The sequence below is a fragment of the Talpa occidentalis genome, unplaced genomic scaffold (genome assembly GCF_014898055.3).
Source record: "Talpa occidentalis isolate TD23 unplaced genomic scaffold, MPIMG_talOcc4v2.1 talOcc4.16, whole genome shotgun sequence".
In the NCBI taxonomy this organism is placed as follows: domain Eukaryota; kingdom Metazoa; phylum Chordata; class Mammalia; order Eulipotyphla; family Talpidae; genus Talpa; species Talpa occidentalis.
The window spans coordinates 44,114,181-44,136,523 of NW_023601653.1; the positions used below are offsets into that span (position 1 = coordinate 44,114,181).

Sequence of the window (22,343 nt, forward strand, 5' to 3'; positions counted from 1 at the left end):
AAGGAAATATGTTGACCACCTGTGCTACCTATGAATTTTTCTTCCACTAGCACAAATAATCAATACTTTAGAAATGACTTCTATAAGTGCATAGGACTTAACTACTTAAAAGTAGTTACCATAACTTTATAATGTTCACTAATCATATACACATATACATTTATATAGAAGAAAATAGAACTAATCAGCTATTTTATATACTCAAGTATAAAATTTATATCAATATTTAGCTTTATAGACTCAGAAAACCAACTATTGTTCAACTGATTGGCTATCTTTTACTCTTGGTGTTCTTTTTTTTTTTTTTTTTTTAAAGATTTTATTTAGGGCCTCTGGTGGTGCAGGTGGTTGAGCGCCACACTGTGAAGCTGTCCATAGCCTCTGCAACATGAGTTCAATCCCGGCCGGCCAGGGAGATTCCCACATGGCATGGCAGACCTCTCCTGTCTCACCCGCTGCTCCCCTCAGTGGTGTATTTCTTCAGTCTGCCTGTTTTGTTCCCCACTCTGTCTCTAGTGAGTCCTCTAACCCTCCCATGCATCTGGCCTGTACCCCGGTTCTTGTATAAATAAATAAATCTTTTTAAAAAAAAAGATTTTATGTATTCATGCATACATTTATTTATTGTATAAATAAATAAATCTTAAAAAAAAACATTTTATTTATTCATGCATACAAGAACCAGGGTACAGGCCAGATGTGCGGGAGGGTGAGAGGATTCACTAGAGAGAGAGCAGGGAACAGAACAGGCAGACTGACAAAATACACTACTGAGGGGAGCAGCAGGGGAGACAGGAGAGGTCTGCGCACCATGTGGGATTCTCCCAGGTCGGCCGGGATCAAACCCATGCTGCAGAGGCTGCGGACAGCTTCACAGTGCAGCGCTCAAGCTCAACCACCTGCGCCACCAGGGGAGGCCCTTACTCTTGGTGTTCTTTACATGTTTGACTCAAGTTTGTTTTGGCCTATATTTTATGAAGTTTCATCCTAAAAAATGTGATTATTCTGTATGAGGTTGAATGATATCAGTGGCTTAAGGACCCAGTGTTAGTATATAAGATATTTATGTACTACAAAAAACATTGGTGTTAGCATGTGACTAAGGGGCACCCTGGGACTCCCAAACTTGCACGCATCTATGCACACAAAAGTAAAGGAGACCCTTAGTGTCAAAGAACTTTCATAGAATTAATATACATAGAGAAGAAAGTATATTAGTGACCCAGTAAAACACCCAAGATAACCTATCTCCTTATGGGCACATGTCCAATCAAACAGGATTGCCCAAAAAGAGGGCTGCTGAGGCCTGAAAGTTGGCCACAACTCTAAGGCATCTTCTCGTAGGGAACCATGGGAAAGGCATCCTGAAACAGATTCCAGAAAGCTGGGACCAAAGGAGATACCACATCAAGGTGATGGCTGCCATTGTCAGCCTATGTATCTTTTCACCCACGTGTCTCTTCCTGGTGTGTCTGCATGTCTCTCTCCCACTTGTCTGCTTCCTTGTCCTCCAAGTCCCTGGGGCAAGTTCAAAGCTGAGAAGCAAATATATTCTCTTCCTGAGTCTGCCTGCCTTCCCTGTTACATGCTTCATCTCACTTCTCAGCTACACTTCATTTGACTTCTCAGCTACACTATCCTTCAGTGGGTTGGGGAACATGGTACCTCCCCCTTTTATGGAGATGCCTCTGTAACATAGGGACTTTTGACTTATGTTTATTTTATACCTAGAGGCTAATAAATGTCTTTGTATAGTCATAGCTGTTGACATAAGATTTAGGTATAGTTTTAGTGGAATCTATGAAAATGTGAACATTTTATTACAATGGATAGTAATGGTCAAAAGAATACTGTCTCACACTGTTTTAAATTACTTCTTTTTGTCATTTTATTGTTTTACATTGGGAGCAGATGGGTAAATAGCCAATATTTTTGGCTATTCTGTTGTGTACAGTAATTTTGTTTGCTTTTAATTTCATGGCTCTACATTATATTCTTTTTTCCTGCAGAGAGCCAAATAAAGAAAACTACTTTACCATTTCACAACTACAGCAACATCAATGAAGATTTTAATGTAAAGAAGAAAATGGTCTTAGAATACCCTTCAAGAAATATATCATTGGAAGATGAAAGAAGTCAATTACATTCCAGGAGAAAACGTTTTTTATCTTATCCAAGATATGTGGAAGTTATGGTCACAGCAGATGCTAAAATGGTTCATCATCATGGGCAGAATTTGCAGCACTATGTACTAACTCTAATGTCAATTGTAAGTAGACGCGATAAGCTCTTTACATTTCCTAAACTTTAATGTTTTTACATTTAATTAAAAATGTTTTTTCCAAACTCCAGATGTAGTTGAACTGTATCTAGATTGAAGCCAAAAATAGTTCATTGAAATGTAGTTTTTGTCCATAACAGCATGCATGCCCAGTCTAAGTAGACAAATTTCTAAAATGTTTAAAAATCTTCGAAACCATGTGGAGAAAATGCTTAAAATATTCTTTACTTCCTCACATGAATGGTTTCTGCCCTGTAGTGACAGGGAAGAGCCTAGTAGCATTGCTCTTTTGCCTTTGAATATGGTTTTAAAATATCACTCTATTTCTGCACATAGAGGAGGGGACATACTTTTTACTGTTGCTACATTTGTCAGATCAAATGATATTTTTACCTGTAAATATATGCATGGGCTAAAAGGATAGGCTGTTACTAGTAGAGCTGCTGCAGCAAATTGGAGATACAAGATTACAGTAGCTATGAGTCTTTGATCTGAAATCACTATTTCTGTCCTATAGTGTGGTGGTATCAGCATCCATAAACTAGATGAGAGGTGGTGAAGAACACTGGTTCTGTTAGCTGTAGCTATCTGTAACCCCCCCCCATATATGCAAACATATACATGTATAGGCATAGCCACATCTTGTACATATGTCCACATGCAAATCTTTTTTTTTCCTGTGATACTTCCTTTTTGTGTTTTGTCCCTTCACTTTCTCCTTAGTCACTTGCCTTTTCTTTAAGTCTTTCCTTTTATTATATTTTATTTTTTAATGTAGAAGATCTGGGGTATAGGCCAGAGGTAAGGGGCAGAGGTGTGTGTGTGTGAAAGGATTCACCAGAGACAGAGTAGGGAGCAGAATAGGCAGCTTGACTGAAATCCACTGCTAAGGGGAGCAGCGGGTGAAACAGAAGTCAGCTGCACCCTATGTGGGTAAGCTCCCTCCCTACCTGGGGATCAAACTCAAGCCACAGCAATGATAGTGGTGAGACTTAACCCATAGGCCACCCAGGGGGCCCAAAGTCTTTCCTTTTTACTTCAATCTTTTTTACTGTTCTTCTCACTTAATTTTTCTCCCTGGACACTATAATTTCTTCTCAGACACTTCCCTCTTCCCCAAGATTTCCCTTTTCTCTTTGATACTTTCCTTTTTCCTTCTGATACTCCTTTTTTTTTCCCTTTAGACAGATTACATTTAGCCAAATTTCATTTCTGTTTAGACACTGCAACTTCCGTTCCAACTAGAACTTCACTGAAGTTTCTCTTGAAACACTTGCTTTTCTGCTCACTTTGCTGTTTTCCTCAGACATCCCTATTCTCTTCAAACTCCAGTTCTCCTCAGAAATTGTCCTTTGCTTTGGCCACTTCTCTATTCTTCTCACCGCTCTCCACAGTGTCTTCCCTTTTTTTCTCAGTTCCTTTCCTTTTCTTAGTTCCTTTCCTTTTCTTCTCGGACTGCCCTTTTCAATTCATATGCTTCCCAGTTCTCAGAAATTTCATTTCTCACACACATTACAGTTTTTCCTTAGGTACTGTAATTCTCAGACATTTCTCTCTCCTCCTCAGGCTCTTCCTTTATTCCTATTATAGATGTGTAGGGGTACACATTTCTTTTTGAATTAGTGTTTTTGTGTCCTTTGGGTAGATTCCTAGGAGTGGAATTGCTGGATCGTATGGTAGATCCAGTTGTTAGTGTTTTAAGGAACCTCCACATCATACATCTGATAATGGACTGATTTCAAGGATCTACAGGGAGCTCACACAACTCAACAAAAACAAAGCCAATAACCCCATCAAAAAATGGGCAGAAGAGCTAAAGAGAAAGCTAAGTAGATACTTCTCCAAATAAGAAATGCATATGGTCAACAGGCATATGAGAAAATGTTCACTATCACTTATTATTAGGGAAATGCTGTTTAAAACTATGATGAGTTACCAATTCACATCTGTGAGAATGGCCTGTATTAAAAAAAATAATAACAACAAGTGCTGGCAAAGATGTGGTGAAAAAGGAACTCTCTCACACTGCTGATGGGGATGTAAACTGGTCCAGCCACTATGGAAAGTATCTCTTTTGAAGTAGTTTGGGCTTCTGTAGATATATGTTTTACTTCTTACCCATAATCAAATTTCAGATGATTCCTAAATTGCCTGAACTTAATAGTTTTTTATTCTTTTTTTCTCTCTTTCATTGAAAAATGTTTAGATAAGGATATGGGAAAGTCAGGAGCCTTTATGGCTCTATACATTTGTTGTTATTTTATTAGTGATAAAAGTAATCACACTTAATTTCATGGATGCAAACAATATAAAAGGTGAAAGGAAACGTAGAGAAAAAGTGACAAACCCTCCTGTTTTGCCTGGAACTTTCCTAGTTTTTGTATTAAAATTCTTGTTTATCTGGAAGCCCCTTAGTCCTGGGCAAACTGGAACATTTGCTCACATTCACATTACATAGAGATCGCCAAGTCTAGTCCAAATTATTTTATTTCCACTATGAAGTCTATTTCTAAAACTGCTTTAAAGAGGTAAGTATAATAATAAGTATCCTGAATGTGCTCACTTGAGTAAGGAGCCATTCATTTATTGTATATTTTGTTTTAATATTTTAGAAAACATTAGCTGCTTTTGTTCAAATATGCACATTTGTAATATTGTTCTTGTGTTGTAACACTTGTTAATGTATTGTAGCTAAGAAAATTTGATTTAAACTTGGAATATCATTGTAAGCCATTTAAATATAAGCTCAATGTCTAAGAGAATAGTGGGGAAATAGCTAAAACCTTTCAGCATTGAACCAACTGTTTCATAGATACAATTTAGAGAGAAGGTAGTCTACCCTTACCCATCTGGCACTAAGTAAATAATTATGCTGTCTTCTCAAACTTTTCTTGCTTTAAAAAAGTTGCTTTTCTGAGTGCTGTATGCATGTTGTAAAAATAAATTAGTGACCTCTATTTTTCAAAGGATTTCTGGAATTAACATTAAAATTTGTGGGGAAGAACACAATTGTAGTATATAGTATATCTGGTAAAATAAGTGTTTATGTTAAATAAGTGGAGATATTCAGTTAATTGATATTCCAAAGCTTTTATCCTTAGACAATTTGGAAGATGGTATCAAGTTAAAATGGCATTTACTTGGGCATTACTACACTATCAAAGTATTTGTAAACCAGAGCAATTACTTTCTTCAACAGATTTATTTTGATATTCACTGACTTGTTATTTAATAAACTTTGAAAACATCTCTATGTAGGAAATCTTTATACTCCATTGTGTTTACAAAGGTTTTACTTTATAATAGTCACTTTGTAATAGATTTAATAATGCAAATTTAAGAAACTATGGGATCCTAAGGGACTAGCCCTGTTTATTAAAATAGTATTATTAGTTATTTACAAACTGAAGACCCTCACTTCCATTAAATTAACTTAGTATCTTTGTTTTCAATTTTTTGAGTTGCTTTTACTGATGAATTTCAGGATAGGGAAATTCTTCAACCACACTAAAATAAAAAGAATCATATACTTTCATAATTAAGGTATATTCATTTATTTTTTCCTTTTTCCAAACTCTGTGCTCTGTTTATAAATTCTATATGTTTACTTTGTACCTCTGTGGAATATCCTTTTCTAAAAAAAAGATCTTTCTGACAAGTATAAAGACCAGTGATCTTTATAAACAAAATGATGACTTTTTTATGGATGTCTTTATACTTCCCAATGAGTGCTGTCTCTAAACATGCTACACGTGAACATTTGCTAAAGCTGTATGTAGAAATTAGTTCAAAATGGATGGTCAATTAATGATGATAGTGATTTGTTTCAAGTTTTGCATGATTTGTTGTTTTGCCTAGAATTTCCTTAAAATATTTAAACAACATAATTATTACCATTACTTCTGTACTTTTTGCTAAATAGCCATGAGGTAATGTTTACTATTTTATGAGACATGCAGAACTACGCACTCTATGCCAGAGAAATAAACACTGAAGAACAAAGAGTAGATACATCTTAATTAGATCAATAAAACTCTACCAGCACTCTAGATAGTGAATGCAGTAGTATATATCAATATTATATCAATATTTATAGTATGGGAAGATACCTAAGAAACTTGGTCTAGCATTTTCTAAGGAATAGGATCCTTGTTTTGTGACATGCTATGTGAGAGGAGAAAAAGATCTATGGTCAAATAGTTGTGTGAAATATTGCTTACACTTCTCTCCCATAGATTTAATGTGTTTGTGTGTGTAGTGTGTTGTGTGTGAGCTTTTTGATGACCCTGGAGTTGTCTCTCTTACTCAAACATTTCTTAAAGTGGAATGATTTTGTTCACTAAAACCAGTGTCCTCCATACCCCTAATAGTACTTGTTAAATATTAATCCAGCACACTGGGATTTTGTGACCAAGGTTGCCTAGTGCCTCAACATAGTTGGATATTTTGAGAGAAAAAATAGATAAATCCATTTCCAGAGTTGACCAAATGGCTTGTAACTAGCAATAGAGCTACTTTGTAGCCCAAGCTACTGTAGCCCAGGGCTTCTGAATGACTTGCTCTTCCCTAACTCATGGCCAATTAACAAGAGCAAGATAATGTCGGGGCCTAAAAGCATAAACCATAGAAAGTTTCTGAAATAACTTTTGTACCAAGAGCTCATTTTGAAATACTTAGGACAGATTGTTGAAATTTCATATGGTTATATACAGTAGAGCTAAACCCAGACTGCCTAGGATGGAAATTTTTCTCTTCCATATCAACCATCTATCTTTCAGGGTGTTACTTAACTTCTCTGCATCTTACTTTCATTATCTGGTAAATGGGCAGAATAATAGTCTCATAGGATTTGTTGAGAATTAAATGAATTAGTACATTTAAACTTAGAAGGTGGAAAGGGCCTAGAGCATGTTAGGAAGTGGGCACAGTGGCCTGTAGTGAAGAACTGTGGCTATACATAGTGACTGCACTGTGGCCTGTACTTTCAGAATACTAACAATTATGTAAACCAATGGATACCTCAATAAAAAATATATACTTATTCATTCATGAGGCAATAGCAAACATGGTACCTGACCATCAGAACAATATAATATAGGGGGGTAGTTTTCAAGATGAAAAAAGTGTTGAATATGCTAGTTAGAAAAACCCCTGAGTAACAAATTGGCATTCACTATTCAACTTAATTGAATAGTTATTCACTAATAGCACCTTTAAACATCCAAATATATGAAAAAGTGTGTGTGTGTGTGTATATATATATAATGAACACATAAATTATAAAGGTCAATACAAGAAACAGTAGAAGGTATATACAGTTAAATGATCACTGTGTCTTTTTTTTAAAGATTTATTTATTTATACAAGCACTGGGTACAGTCAGAAGTGCGGGAGGGTAAGAGGATTCACCAGAGCCAGAGGGGAGAGCAGAGCAGGCAGACTGATGAAGTACACTGCTGAGGGGAGCAGTGGGCGGCAGGAGAGGTCTGCGTGCCATGTGGGACCCTTGCCTGGTGGCAGGGATTGATCCAGTGCTGCAGAGGCTGTGGGCAGCTTCGCAACCCAGTGCTCAACTGCTGCGCCACTGGGGAGGCCCAGTAAGGTGTCTTTAATTCATTAAAGAAACTTACATTTTAGTAAAAAAAAAAAAAATAAAGCAGAATATTAACCTGAGGGTTTTGTTCAGGTGTTTGTGAATAATTATTTGGAATTAATTAATGGAATCTTTTATTTTTAATCTCCCCCCCCCGCCACAGACTCTGTTTTTTAAGACTCATGTGTATACATTATGTCTTTTAATTACACAGTGTTTGATAAGCAGTAGATATGAAATAAGAATTGAAAGAGGCAATGAAACTCTGATGCTTCTGATGGTCAGGTACCATGTTTGCTTTCAATTCAAATCACTCCTTGGTGTCAGGGTGCATAAGTTCTAAGATTAAAATCCACATATCCTCAAGTCCCTGTATAAATGGCGTAGATTTACATATAACCTATGCACATCCTCCTGTATACTTTATATCATCTCCAGATTAGTACGCCTAATAAGTAAATGCCATGTAAATAGTTGTTATACTGTACATTTTAGGGGACAATGACGGGGAAAAACATTCCATTTGTTTACTACAGAAATAACTATTGTAGGCCTAACTACAGAGTATGTTTTTTTTCAATCTGTGGTTATTTGAATCTGCATTTTTGAAGTAGTAGTAATAATAATAATAACAATCGTGAGTGATCCCTGATATAAATGCTTTTTGCACACCATCTCATTTAATCCTTATAGCAACCTTTTAAGTAGGTGCTATCAACAAGTAGAAGTTAGAATTTGAGGCTATTTAAAAGGACTGTGTATTATAACATTACCTATCTTGCGTAATAATTATTTGAATTCTTTTCCCTTACATTGCAATTTAAGGAAATTTTGCTGTGCTAATATATTTTAAAATATACTTTCAGAACACTAGGAAGATATTTCCAAATTCTAGCTGTTAGTTTGCCACCTTTCAATACAGGTACAAAAGCTGTTTCCTTCTGAAAGTGAAAATATTTTGGCAATTATTCATTTTATAACTAATGTAACATCCAGATTTTCATTTGTAGTCAACATATTTGGGAAAATAAGTAGAGAAATGAACCATTTAGATACCTCATAGCTCTTAAACGACTTCTCTCTGGAGTGCTGGGAATGTATGATCTCCTGTGACATAGAAGTTTTCACAACTGTTTTTAATTTTTAGGGGGAAAGAACTTTTGTTCCTACCTTTGGGGTACATTCATTGTTTACCTTGTAATTTGATTTAGAGAGGCATCTACTTTTTAACGCACAGGAACTAAGGATAATTGTTAGGTCACAAATATGTATATACTTTATTTTCTATGGTAGATATATTTTTAGAAGTTGCATGGGAAGTGAAGATCATTTCAGTGCTACATTTTCACAGCCCTCATTCTGCATTACTAACAGACCTGCTTGGCTTCCGCTTATTTGACTGTTGTTAACTGAACACACTGTCATCCCCACAGTGGTGACCACCACTTTTTTTTTTAACTACATTTATTTTCTTACATCATTGTTCATTTTTCTACAGTATTTGATTTCTCCCCTTAGGTGTAGGTCCTGTAGTTCTCCCACCAACATAGTACTTGTGAATCATCTCCATAGTCCCTTATGCTCTTCCCGCCCCTGTTTTAACTTGTTTCCCTTCCCTTCACCTCCTGGATGCCTCAAATCTATGGTCAGCTTGCAAGTTTTGCCTTTTTCCTGACCATTTGTTCATTTTCTCTGGATTCCACATATGAGTGAAACCATCTGATATTTAGCATTTTCCTTCTGACTTATTTCACTGAGCGTAATCCCAGCTCTATGTTGCCACAAATGAATGCATTTATCTTTTTGATGGCTGAGTAGTATTCCATTGTGTATATAGACCACATCTTCTTGATCCACTCATCTGTTGTTGCATATTTAGGTTGTTTCCATATTTGGCTATTATAAATAGTGCTGCAGTGAACACAGGGATGCAGTTTTCCTTTTGAATTAGTGCTTTTGTGTCCTTTGGGTGGATTCCTAAAAGTGAAATTGCAGGATCATGTGGTAGCTCTATTTTTAGTGTTTTGAGGATCCTCCACACAGTTTCCATAGTAGTTGGACTGGTTTATGTGGTGACTACCACTCTTGCCAAAAACAATGTCACCACCATAATCAGAAGTGTCACTGCAGGTAGAGATGACAGACCTTAAGTATTTGTGGCCACACAACTAAAACAACAGGAAAGATGCCAGAAAGTGCATCTGGGTCCATGCCAACCTCACAAAGTCAGCAGTTTCAGGGCTGCTTTTAGCTCTTGTTCTGGTAATACCCAATTTGGTGCAAAATTCATCAACAATCATGTGTATGCATTATGTGGAAACAGCTTCAGCTGCCTCATTACTGGCACTTCTGGCAAACTTCAACCTCCATAAAATCAGGGGCCATGTTCTTTTCCTTAGTTCTGGGTCTTGAGGTAATAGAACAAGGAGCAGATGCAGAATATTTATTAAGTGAAAAGTAGCACTTCTTGAAGCAATTGCTGTCTTGGTTTGTGCGGTTAGTCAGGAGATGGTGATTCAGGTTTGGAAACAATTGCTATTGTGCAGGTGGTTTATGTGTCTGAGGGATACAAGGAAGAGTCATTGCATATGAAGACACTCTTACTGTAATGGTGATGACTCAAGAAGAGGGAGGGCCTCTGTGGTGGCCTACGGGTTAAGTTTCAGCTCCATCACCACTACAGCCTGAGTTCAATCCCCAGGCAGGGAGCTGACCCACATAGGGTACAGCAGACTTCTCCTGTCTCACCTGCTGCTCCCCTCAGCAGTGGATCTCAGTCAATCCACCTGTTCTGCTCTTCACTCTGTCTCTGGTGAATCCTCTCAACCCCCTCTGGCATACATCCCAGTTCCTTCACATAAATAAAATAAAATGTTCAAAAACAAAACAAGAGAGGAATTTGTGAATTGGAGAGCATTTCAACCAGGAAGCACAAACCAAGCCCATACAGAGTGCCTCATACACTTGTATTCTCCAGTTTTGAAAAATTTAGGACCAGGATGTGACCTGGGACTCCTTCTATGGCTTTTCTGTCATTCTGGATGAGCCAGTCTGCATGGATTCCAGTAGTGTTAAACATCAAAAATAGCATAGGTGTACTCATATTTAAAAATACACAACCATGTCAGGAAAGATTGGGTAAAACTACCAGTGAAGATGAGGTTAAGCTAACTTTTATGGAGACCTATGGTTAAGTAAATTGTGGATTATGATGTAGAATGAGGTGAATTTCTTGCTGAATCATCGAAAACAGTAGTTTCCAAACTCTAATGTATACAGATCACTGGTGACTCTTATTTTTTTTTCCTACTTATTTCTCTCTATGTATTTTACATCTTTATTCATTTTTGTAGTTTGTTTTCTCCTCTTAGGTGTAGTTACCATAAAATCCCCACCACCAAGTCAACTGTGAACCATCACCATAGTCTCTTGTGCTCTTTCCACCCTTGTTTTGATCCCTCTCCCTCCCAATCCTCTGTTGAAATGTCTCTGATTTATAGTTGCCTGCTAGTTTTCTCTTTTTTCCCCCAATCCCTTATTTGGTTTCCCTATATTCCTCCTATAAGTGAAACCATCAGTATTTTTCTTTTTCCTTCTGTCTTATTTCACTGAGCATAGTCCCTTCCAGTTTCATCCACATTGCTACAAATGGTATAAGTTTTTCTTTTGTGATTGCTGAATAGTATTCCATTGTGTGTATAGACCATATTTTCTTGATCCACTTAGATCTGTTTTGGGGCATTTAGGTTGTTTCCATATCTTACCTTATTATAAATAGTGCTGCAATAAACATAGTGATTCAGGTATCCTTTTTAATTAATGTTTTTGTGTTTGGATATATTCCCAGGAATGGAATTGCTGGGTCATATGGTAGTTCCATTTTCATTAATTTGAGGAACCTCTACACAGCTTTCCATAATGGCTGCATCAGTTTGCATTCCCACCAGCAGTGTAGGAGAATTCCTTTTTTTCCAAATCTTTGCCAATATTTGCTGTTGCCAGTTTTTTTTTTTTGTTTGTTTGTTTGTTTGCTTGTTTTTCATATGGGCCATTGTCACTGGTGTTAGGTGGTTTTGAAATTATTAAAATGTAGATTCTGACTCAGGATACAGGCATACTTTGGGATTCCTAATCTGCTTTAGGTGATGTGGACTCTCCTGTTCTCTGCACAAAGCTCAGTCTGGATCTCAAACTTGGCTTCACATTAGACTCATAAAAAAAATAATGGAGAATTTCAATAGATGCTGATGGGGGCATCTCAATCCTAGGGCTTCTTACTTTTTTGGTAAGGGGCGTGGTGTGAGTATCAGAATTTGAAAAAAGCTCTGAGGAAAGTCCAATATACAGCTAAGTTGGAAAAAAAAAATGATGGGCTAGGCCTGGTTTCAGTGTGCTTTGAGAAAAATTACTCATCTTAGACATCTAATCCTGCATCTTTCCCTTGCAGGTTGCAGCAATCTATAAGGACTCAAGTATTGGAAATCTTATAAACATAGTTATTGTAAAACTAGTTGTAATTCACAATGAACAGGTAAGAAACAGGTCTAAAATTATCATTTTTTGTAATAGGTTTGGAGTGGGAATATACACATAGATCAGAAACATTTTACAAATGAGACTTAAAGTTGATGTGAAACTTGATTTGAAAAGGAGTGAGATTACCTTTTCTGTTGTGATGGAAACAAAATGGAATGATAGAGGAAGTGTCAAGAATCATTGATTAAAAATTCTAAGGTTAAACCCTAAACATATGGTTTACTTTTTGATATGCGCAAATGGTGCATTACTCTAGGTTGAAAATTCTATTTTTTTTAAAGATTTATTTATTTATGCATATAAGAATTGGGGTACAGGTCAGAGGTACAGGGGGTAAGAGGATTCACCAGAGAGAGTGGAGAGCAGAACAGGTGGATCTATTGAAATCCACTGCTGAGGGGAACAGCGGATGAGATGGGAAAGGTCTGCTGTGCCATGTGGGTCAGCTCCCTGGCTAGGGATCGAACTCATGCAGTGGCTGTGGATAGCTTCATGTACTGTGACTTAACCTCTTGTGCCACCAGGGAGGCCCTGAAAATTCTATTTTTGAAGGATTTAAAATAAGGTAATTTTTACAAGTAGTTTGACATTAAATATGGAATGATTACATTGTGAATATCTAATAAAATTACATTTTGATCCTAATTTTTGAGTATTGCTAAATACATTTGAGATGTGAGGGAAATTCATTTGTGTGAAAAAATGCTATTTGATAAATTGAGTGACAAAAGGCCAACACACTTGGAAGGAAAAGAGACCATGAGTATTTTGGTGTAATATTGAATTGCTTGCTTTTTTGTGTAGGAAGGACCAGTCATCAGTTTCAATGCTGCAACCACATTACGCAACTTTTGTTTATGGCAACAATCTCAGAATATTCTTGATGATGCTCACCCTTCCCACCATGATACTGCTGTTCTTATCACTAGGTACCATTTTAGAAATCACCCTTTCGACCCTGTTTACTCTTTCTCTCCTATGTGATCCTTGACACTTCTAAGTACCGAATACCAATAATACATACAAGTGTTCTGTGAGAACATGTGTTACAAATGATACTGTTGAAATAAAGTTTTTTACTTTCTTTCAGATCAGAATGCTGGTTGATTCCTTAGGAAATTAGCATTATTAGGTTGCTAAGTCATGTTTGGCTAATCAGAATAATTGCCTTAATATTATTATATTTCATAATAAATTTAATTTCCATATTATATTAGTGACAGAATAAGAAAGCTTAGAAAAATATTTGGAAATTGACATAGTTTTAGGACTAAGCAAGTTTTGTTCATTCTCTTGATCTTTCAGTCACTTGGAAAGAAGAGCTTTACAATTTATTTGGTTGCCTACTCTTTTGGACTCCCTGTACTTTTAAAAATCTGTTCTTTGTTTTGATGCCCAATATATGTAATGACTAGGCTGCTTTTTATAACCTTTTATCAAACCTAACAGCTTCTGCTATTATAAAATGATTACCCATTGTACTGTACAAACACCAAGACATATTGTAAATTCACACCTTCATTTTATTTATTTTTTTAGATTTATTCATTTATTCATAGAAAACCTGGGGTGTAGGCTAGAGGTATGGGGGGTTGTGAGAGGATTCGCCAGAGACAGAGTGGGGAGCAAAACAGGCAGATCTACTGAAATACACTGCTAAGGTGAGCAGTGGGCGAGACGAGAGGTCTGCTGCACCATGTGGGTCAGCATCCTGGCCGGGTATTGAACTCAGTTCTTGGTGCTGATAGCAAATATCAGTATATTTAGACCTTAGAATACTTTAGACTTGGGGGTCAAACAATCAGTTTTCTAGAACCCTGAAATGAAAATCTTTAGTCTATGTAAAATAGTTGACAGTTGTTCATGTGCTTTTTTTTTTTTTTCAGTTTTCAGAACTAAAGCAGAATTGACTTCATTTTTATATACAGTTTTCTGTCATTTACAGAATTAATCCAGGTTCTGCCCTGGATTGCAATTTGTAATTAGAGCTAAGCAACAAAGACTGGTAAGAAGAGAGTAAAGATAGGAGAGAAAAAAATATTCTTAGAGGAAAGCATAAGGAAAGACAAATGACATGTCAAATTGAATAGTGAGGCACTAAGTAATGTGTAATCAAACAATTCATTCAAGTTGGTAAAGTATGAGAACATTATTTATTATTTTGCGGCAGAGAATAATAAAACTCATGATGACATTGAAACATCAAGAAAATGATTATGGTGGAATATTTTAGGTGCTTTGGTGGTAGGTGTGGTGTGATAACATACATATATATAGGTACGAATTTGTACTCCTAGAGTATGTACTGTGTTGGACATCAAAATTAGCGTAGTCAACATAATTAAAAAAAGAAAAGATTATATTGCACATAGTACAAAAGTGAAGGCAGAAATGTAAAAAATGTACTTAGAAAGCTTTTCCTTGAACTTCATCAAAGCTTCAACTATACTCAAGCATTTCTATATACCACCTGTTGCTAATTGACATGCACTAGTAGTACATTACTCTAGGTTTAGACTTATTGAAAGTATAAGAAATGGATTTTGGAAAACAATTTGTTGTAATAGGCACACTGTGGTTGAAGATGCTTTATTTTTGCTTTGGCTTGTTGCAAAAATATTTTCTGAAAATGCTTCATAATACATTTTTTTTGTTTTGTTTTGTTTTAAGGGAAGACATTTGTGGAGCCAGAGAAAAATGTGATACATTAGGTAAGTTATTTTGGGAATGAAACATAGCTTATATTATTGTTTAATGAGTTATTTAAATAACATTTAGTCTGCCTTTTATTTTACCTTTTAATCATTTTGATTAGTTGTCTCCATTGATTACAATAACCGCTTTTATTGACTTTGCTTCTATAAAACTTAATAAGAATAAAGACTAATATTTATGAGCCAGGTATTGGATTTCATTTGCGATGCAAATCATATTTTAAAGTGTGATCCATATAAAATAATGCTTTAACCCATATGCAAGTTTAAAGTAAAATGGTAGAACAAATAGTCATGAATTCTCCACCAGATTTAGGAGGAAGGACTTTATTTCTCACCTTGATGGCCTATGCTAGGTCCTTATCAGATCCCTTGTGTTTCCCTACTTTCCCATTTGTATTGTGCTTCTCCTTGCTTTTTATTTTTTAAAAGATTTTAATTTAATTTTTATTTTATTAAAATTTTTTTTTACTTTTTTAAAGATTTATTTTATTTATTTATGCATATAAGAACAGGGATATAGGCTAAAGGTACAGGCCATGAGAAGGTTCACCAGAGAGAGCGGGGAGCAGAACAGGCAGGTCCACTGAAATTCACTGCTGAGGGGAGCAGTGAGCAAGACAGGAGAGGTCCGCTGCACCATGTGGGTCAGCTCCCTGGCCAGGGATCAAACTTATGCCACAGGGATGACAGCCTGAAACTTAACTCCTGTGCCACCAGGGGGACCATGGTTATCCAGTTTTAAAATGAATTTTCTTATATCATTCTTTTTATTTTAGTGTGGTTGAAGGATTTCCCTATCCTGAAATTCATCAGTAAAAGCAACTCAAAAAATTGAAAACAAAGATACTAAGTTAATTTAATGGAAGTGAGGGTTTTCAGTTTATAAATAACTAATAATACTGTTTTAATAAATAGGGGTAGTCCCTTAGGATCCCATAGTTTCTTAAATTTGCATTATTAAATCTATTACAAAGTGACTATTATAAAGTAAAACCTTTGTAAACACAATGGAGTATAGAGATTTCCTACATAAAGACGTTTTCAAAGTTTATTAAATAACAAGTCAGTGAATAACAAAATAAATCTGTTGAAGAAAGTAATTGCTCTGGTTTACAAATACTTTGATAGTGTAGTAATGCCCATGTAAATGCCATTTTAACTTGATACCATCTTCCAAATTGTCTAAGGATAAAAGCTTTGGAATAGCATGTAACTGACATCTCCTCTCATTTAACATAAACACTTATTTTACCAGATATACTATAAAACATAAAGATGTTTTCAAGGTTTATTAAATAACAAGTCAGTGAATATCAAAATAAATATGTTGTTGGGCCTCCCCGGTGGCGCAACGGTTGAGCGCTGGGTTGTGAAGCTGCCCGCAGCCTCTGCAGCACCGGTTCGATTCCCGGACTGCTCCTCGGCCACCGGAGGAGGGTCCCACACGGTGCGCAGATCTCTCCTGCTGCCCGCTGCTCCCCTCAGCAGTGTACTTCGGTCCTTCTGCATGTTGTGCTCCCTGCCCTGGCTCTGGTGAATTCTCTCTCACTCTCCCGCGATTCTGACTGTATAAATAAATAAATAAATCTTTAAAAAAAAAAAATCTGTTGAAGACAGTAATTGCTCTGGTTTACAAATACTTTGATAGTATAGTAATGCCCATGTAAATGCCATTTTAACTTAATATGTCTTTTAACTAGATACACTAAAATTTACTTTGCGGGGTCTCCCTGGTGGTGCAGTGGTTGACCACTGGGTTACAAAGCTGCCCGCAGCCTCTGCCGCGCAGGTTCAATCCCGGCCACTGGGTGAGGGTCCCACATGGTTTGCATACTTTTCCTGCCCGCCCACTGCTCCCCTCAGCAGTGTATTTTGTCAGTCTGTCTGTTCTGCACCCTGGTCTGGCTCTGGTGAATTCTCTCACCCTCCCACGCTTCTGACTATACCCAGTGCTTGTATAAATAAATAAATCTTTTTTTTTTTTAAATTAACTTTGTGTAAAGCTGTCTCCTATAAAGCAATACTTTAGATAACTGAAACTTTGACTTCCTCTTGACTTACATGGTGTCGTTGTCCACAATTTTATTTCCATAATTTTGCAAACCTTCCTTACTAAAGGTTATGTTTTGTATACAGTATTTGTTTAAATTTATGATTATGTTTGTAAATTTTTCATAATTTCTTCTGTATCTCCAGTGTTACATCTAAGGGAATTTTCCTTTCTTCCCATGCATTATAATCTTTAAATAGTCTTTTAAGTGAAATTAGTGAAGAATTGTCTATTTTTATTTTTCTGGAAATATCTTTATTCATTTTTCTGGGCGCCAATTCTGTGTTGACAGTTATTTTCTCTCAGGTTTTAAATATATCATTTCATTATCTTCTGATTTTGCCCTTGAAAAACCTGTAGTGTGTTTAGTGGAAGAATCTTTGGTGATCTTTTATTCACTAGTCATCTGAAAAACCTTTCTTCGTCTTGAATATAAGGCAGTTTTGTCAAAATTGTGTCTGTTTTTACTTTTCCTGCTTGGGATATTTGTAACTTCTGTATGTATTGATATATTTCAACTGTTCTAAAAGTTTCCCACCGTTATAATTTTTTTTTCAAATTTTGCTCTTTTATTTGATTTGTCTGTCTCTTGTGTGGCCCTGATTATATTTGTACTAGGATTCCTTATCTTGTTCTCCATACTTTCATTTATTTTTCTCTTACTGCTTCATTCAAATAGATCTGATATGTATTCTATAGTTTTTCTCTCTTGTGTCTAATTGGATATTTTACCTATCCTCTGAATTTTCCATTTTGATATGTATGTTTTCAATTTAAACATTTCTGGTTAGTTGTTATTGAAAATATACTCTTGGCCTCCCTAGTGGTGCAAGGGGTTAAGTACCACACTATGAAGCAATCCGCAGCCTCTGCAGCACAAGTTCAATCCCCGGCCAGCCAGGGAGCAAACCACATGGCGAGGCAGACCTCTCCCAACTCTCCCGCTGCTCCCCTCAGCAGTGTATTTCAGTCAGTCTGCCTGTTCTGTTCCCCACTCTGTCTCTGGTGAATCCTTTCACTCCCTGCATCTCTGGCCTATACCCCAGCTCTTGTATGCATAAATAAATAAATCTTAAAAAAAAAAAAAGAAAATCTACTCTTTCATTGTGTTTATTCTTTACTTTTTAAAAATACTTTCTTATATCTGTAATTGTTCATTGTGCTTAAAAATTTTCATATGGAGTATTTTTTTATTAAGGCAACATTGGGTTATAATGCTGTATATAATTTACTTTATTTAAAGATTTTTTTTCTAATTGCCTTGACCAAGTTACCTGTGCCTATACCCCATCTGCCTCTGTACCCCATGCCGTCCACCCTTTCCCCTGTTCCCTTTGGTAACCATTATCTTCTTTGTTTGTTAGTTCAAATTTTTATTTTTTCTGTTGTTTGCATGCCATCTGTGAATAGTGTAAGTTTCACTTCTTTTCCAATTTGGATTACTTTTATGTCTTTTTCAGGCCTAAGTGCTTCAGCTACGATTAACAGGACTATGTTGAATAATAGTGCTGGTAGTAGATAACCCTGTCTTGTTCCTGATCTTAGTGGAAATGCTTTCAGCTTTTCACCATCGAATGTGATACAAGCTTTAGGTTTGTCATATATGGTTTTTATAATGTGTACTTACTAAGTTCCATTTATTCCCATTTTGGGGAGAGTTTTTATCATAAATGAATGTTGGATCTTGTCAAATGCTTTTCTGGCATTTATTGAGATGATCTTGTGATTTTTGACTTCCTTTTTGTTGATCTGATAGATGACATTAATGATTTATGTAGGTTGAACCAGTAGTTTTGAAGCCTATTTGATCATTGTGGATTCTTCTCTTGATATGTTGTATACGATTTGCTAGGATTTTGTTGAGAATTTTTGCATCTATGTTCACTGGTAATATTGAGCTATAATTTTTGTTTGTACTGCCTTTGTTTGGTTTTGGGATCAAGGTAATACTGGTCTCATAGAATATATTGGGTAGATTTCCTCCCGCTTCAGTTTTCTTGAAGAATGTGTGTAAGGTAGTATTACATCTTCTTTTTAGGTTTGGTAGGACTCACTGGTGAAGCCAGCTGGTCCTGGGATTTTGTTCTCAGGGAAGCTTTTTATTACTCTTAGAGTATCAGCACTTGTGATTGGACTATTTAAATTGACTTTTTCATCTTGGTTCAATCTTGGAAGTTATATGAATCTTAGAATTTGTCCATTTCTTGTAGGTTGTCCAGTTGGTTTGTATAGAGACTTTTATAATAGGTACTTATTACTGTGTGTATTTCTGCAATATCCATTGTAATTTTACCCCTTCCATTCCTGAATCTATTAATTTGGGTTTTCTGTCTTCTTTGTAAGCATAGCTAATGGCTTGTCAATTTTATTTTTTCAAAGAGCGAACTCTTGGTTTCACTGATATTTTGAACTGTCTTTATTTTCTAATTATTTCTGCTTTAATTTTTATTATTTCTTACCTTCTACTGGCTTTTGTGGTTCCTTTTTCTAGTTTAACTATAGAGTTAGATTGTTAAAGTGGGATCACTCTTGTTTTTTTATTTGGTCCTGTATCGTTATGAATGTTCCACATAATATTGCTTTTAAAGCATCCCATAGGGTCTGGTAGCTTGCCTCTCCATTTTCATTAGTCTCTAGGTAGGTTTTTTTTTAAATTTCTTCTTTGATTTCTTCCTATTTCGCAATGTAAATAAATCACAGTGACCTTTAGAAAAATGGACTGTGAAAATGAAAGCATTTTTGTATCCTTTGTTAAGGATGATGATGATGATAATGGTAGATAGATCTGAGTGTTTACTATATATAATGTACTATATTAAAGCTTTACATGACTTAACCTATTTAATATTTACAACAAAGTTAGCAAGTAACAGCAACTATTGCATTTTTTATAGGTGAGGATAAATAATTTGCTCACAGCTACACAACCGTATTTACACAAGTATTAATAACTTATGTTCTCATCTAAAACACCTGGAAAAATAAACTAAGGATAGTAATGACAAAAATAAATGGTATTGGGAGAATTACCATGTTTCTTGCTGTATCTCTTTTTGCAAGTATTGCTCTCCTAGTCTCTGATCGTTTCTATAAAGTATGTTGACAATTGCTGTGTATTTCAAGATGCAAGACTGAGGGTCTCTGCAGCTTCTCGCACTTCCAGACACAGGGTCCTGTATCAAGTTTGGACTTATGCTACTTTATTCTGCTTTTGATCACTTTTCAAAAACCTTGAATGAGCTTGAATGAATCTAGGTATCAACTAGCTGCTTAGTACCATAATGGTAGGCATTCACTTTGATTTTTATTGATTTTGTCTGTTAATAGTAATGTTTGAATTTAATTATATCCAGTGCATATTTTCACAAACCTATTAAGTAAATAAAGAAATGTTCAGTTTAGAATTGATATGTCTACAAGCATGAACATAAAATTTGGGTATTATGGAGTCAATAATATGTTCCCCAAACCTAGGACATCTCTGAAAAAGAATATGTTGGGTTTAAGCCACTAGGCAAATTGAAAATACTAATGAAGGCATGGGAACAGCAGGCTATTCAGAAAAATATGATGCATTGAGTTTTAGCTCATTTTTAAAATTTTTAAAATTTCTTAGAAAATTGACTAAGAATTGCAGCTGGAAGTACAGATTTTATAATCTTAAGGAAAACAGTAATTTCCTCATGCTTCCACATAGAAATATTAAAGAATATCTAGCTCTTTTTTTTCTTGCTTGCTTTTGGTCTTGATTCTAATTATGGAAAAGCTTTTTGGGGGGAGGGAAGAACTTAGCCCAAGACATTTTATTCAAATGTATAAGAAAAAGTGCAAAACTTCCCCGTTTGTTGAAAAGTATTGGTGAATGAACTTGTTATTCTGACTTTCCCACCACTTTTAGATTCCTTAGCTCAACTTCTGTCTCTTTTAAAGCACAACAAAAATATTCCAATTGTTAGGAAAATCTACCTCAAATGCTAAGAAAGTATCAATTTTTTAAATCCCAACTATTGGCTTTCTTCACTTTTACTTTTTGACACATGATTGTGAATGTATTAGACAAAGGGACTAAAAATATTGATTTGATTTTTGTATTGGATTGCGTAATTGTGTTCTTTTTCCTTCATCTTATAAAATGTTTGTGCAGTATAAACAGCCAAACTCTGCATTCATCCTCGGTAAAATTCCAATGGTAAATGCTTTAAAAATTATTTCTCAATGCTTTTGGTATATTTCCCAGTTTGATGAAATGTAAACATGAAATTTTTCAGGGTTAGCAGAACTAGGGACCCTGTGTGACCCTCTGCGGAGCTGCTCGATTAGTGAAGAAAATGGACTCAGTGCTGCCTTCACTATAGCCCATGAACTTGGGCACGTGTAAGTTTTCCTTCCATCACCTCAGTGCCATGTTTTCAGAATGCTTGACATTCCCTCTTCAATTGAGTCATTAGCGCCTTTATTTCTTTATAAAATATTAGTGTAAATTTCATCCTTGAAATGCTAACTCTGGCTCTTTTGTGATCTAGGTCAGGTCAGACAGGCTGCACAGACCAACAGACTAAGCAAAGAACTAGAACTTGGGATTTCTTTTATTTCATTTACTGTATTGGATTACAGACAAGCACTTCTGGCCTCTGTCCCTTGTTATCCTATACATGACCAGGTACTGTCCTCTACCATCTTACGGGAGGGCCTATAGGGGCTCCTGGTTCTGGGGAACTCCTCCCCAATACTTGTATTACCAACTATTTCTTGCTGGTAAAGCTCAGAGCCCCAGCAGAAAATGGGACCTGTGGGAATTTCTTAAAAGATATTTTCAGAAGTTTTTTTCCCCCAGATCCCTAGTTTTTTTGTAAAGACTTGGGATTCTTCTATTTGATTCTGCATTATTAAAAATTCTGCTAATGTTGTATGCACTAAGATTTGAGGCTATGATTTTCTGTGGTGCCCTTGGAGTTCCACTGGAAAGTTAGAAACACCTAGAAACACCTAGAAACTCATTACATTTCCCAAATGTGCCCCTCGTACTCCAGGGGTTCATGGTTTTCTGATAATAAAGAATGGAGGCTAGTGTGGCCTTGCTTATTACTAAGATTACTTTTTCCTGATCATACTTGATATCACTAATAGCTTGGATAATTCAAATGAAGGTCATTTTTCACTGAACTG

General features: G+C 35.9%; 1 protein-coding gene across 3 annotated transcripts in view; it reads left to right on the forward strand.

Moving 5' to 3' along the window:
* The window catches only part of ADAMTS20 (ADAM metallopeptidase with thrombospondin type 1 motif 20), a 185,399-nt gene that overhangs the window by 36,954 nt on the left and 126,102 nt on the right, over nt 1-22,343 (forward strand). For all 3 annotated transcript variants that reach the window (XM_037514122.2, XM_054696288.1, XM_037514123.2), the window contains 5 exons: nt 2,010-2,269; nt 12,322-12,405; nt 13,215-13,339; nt 15,081-15,121; nt 21,446-21,551. In XM_037514122.2, the coding sequence (XP_037370019.1) occupies nt 2,010-2,269; nt 12,322-12,405; nt 13,215-13,339; nt 15,081-15,121; nt 21,446-21,551 (616 nt within the window). The remainder of the gene's footprint in view (nt 1-2,009; nt 2,270-12,321; nt 12,406-13,214; nt 13,340-15,080; nt 15,122-21,445; nt 21,552-22,343) is intronic.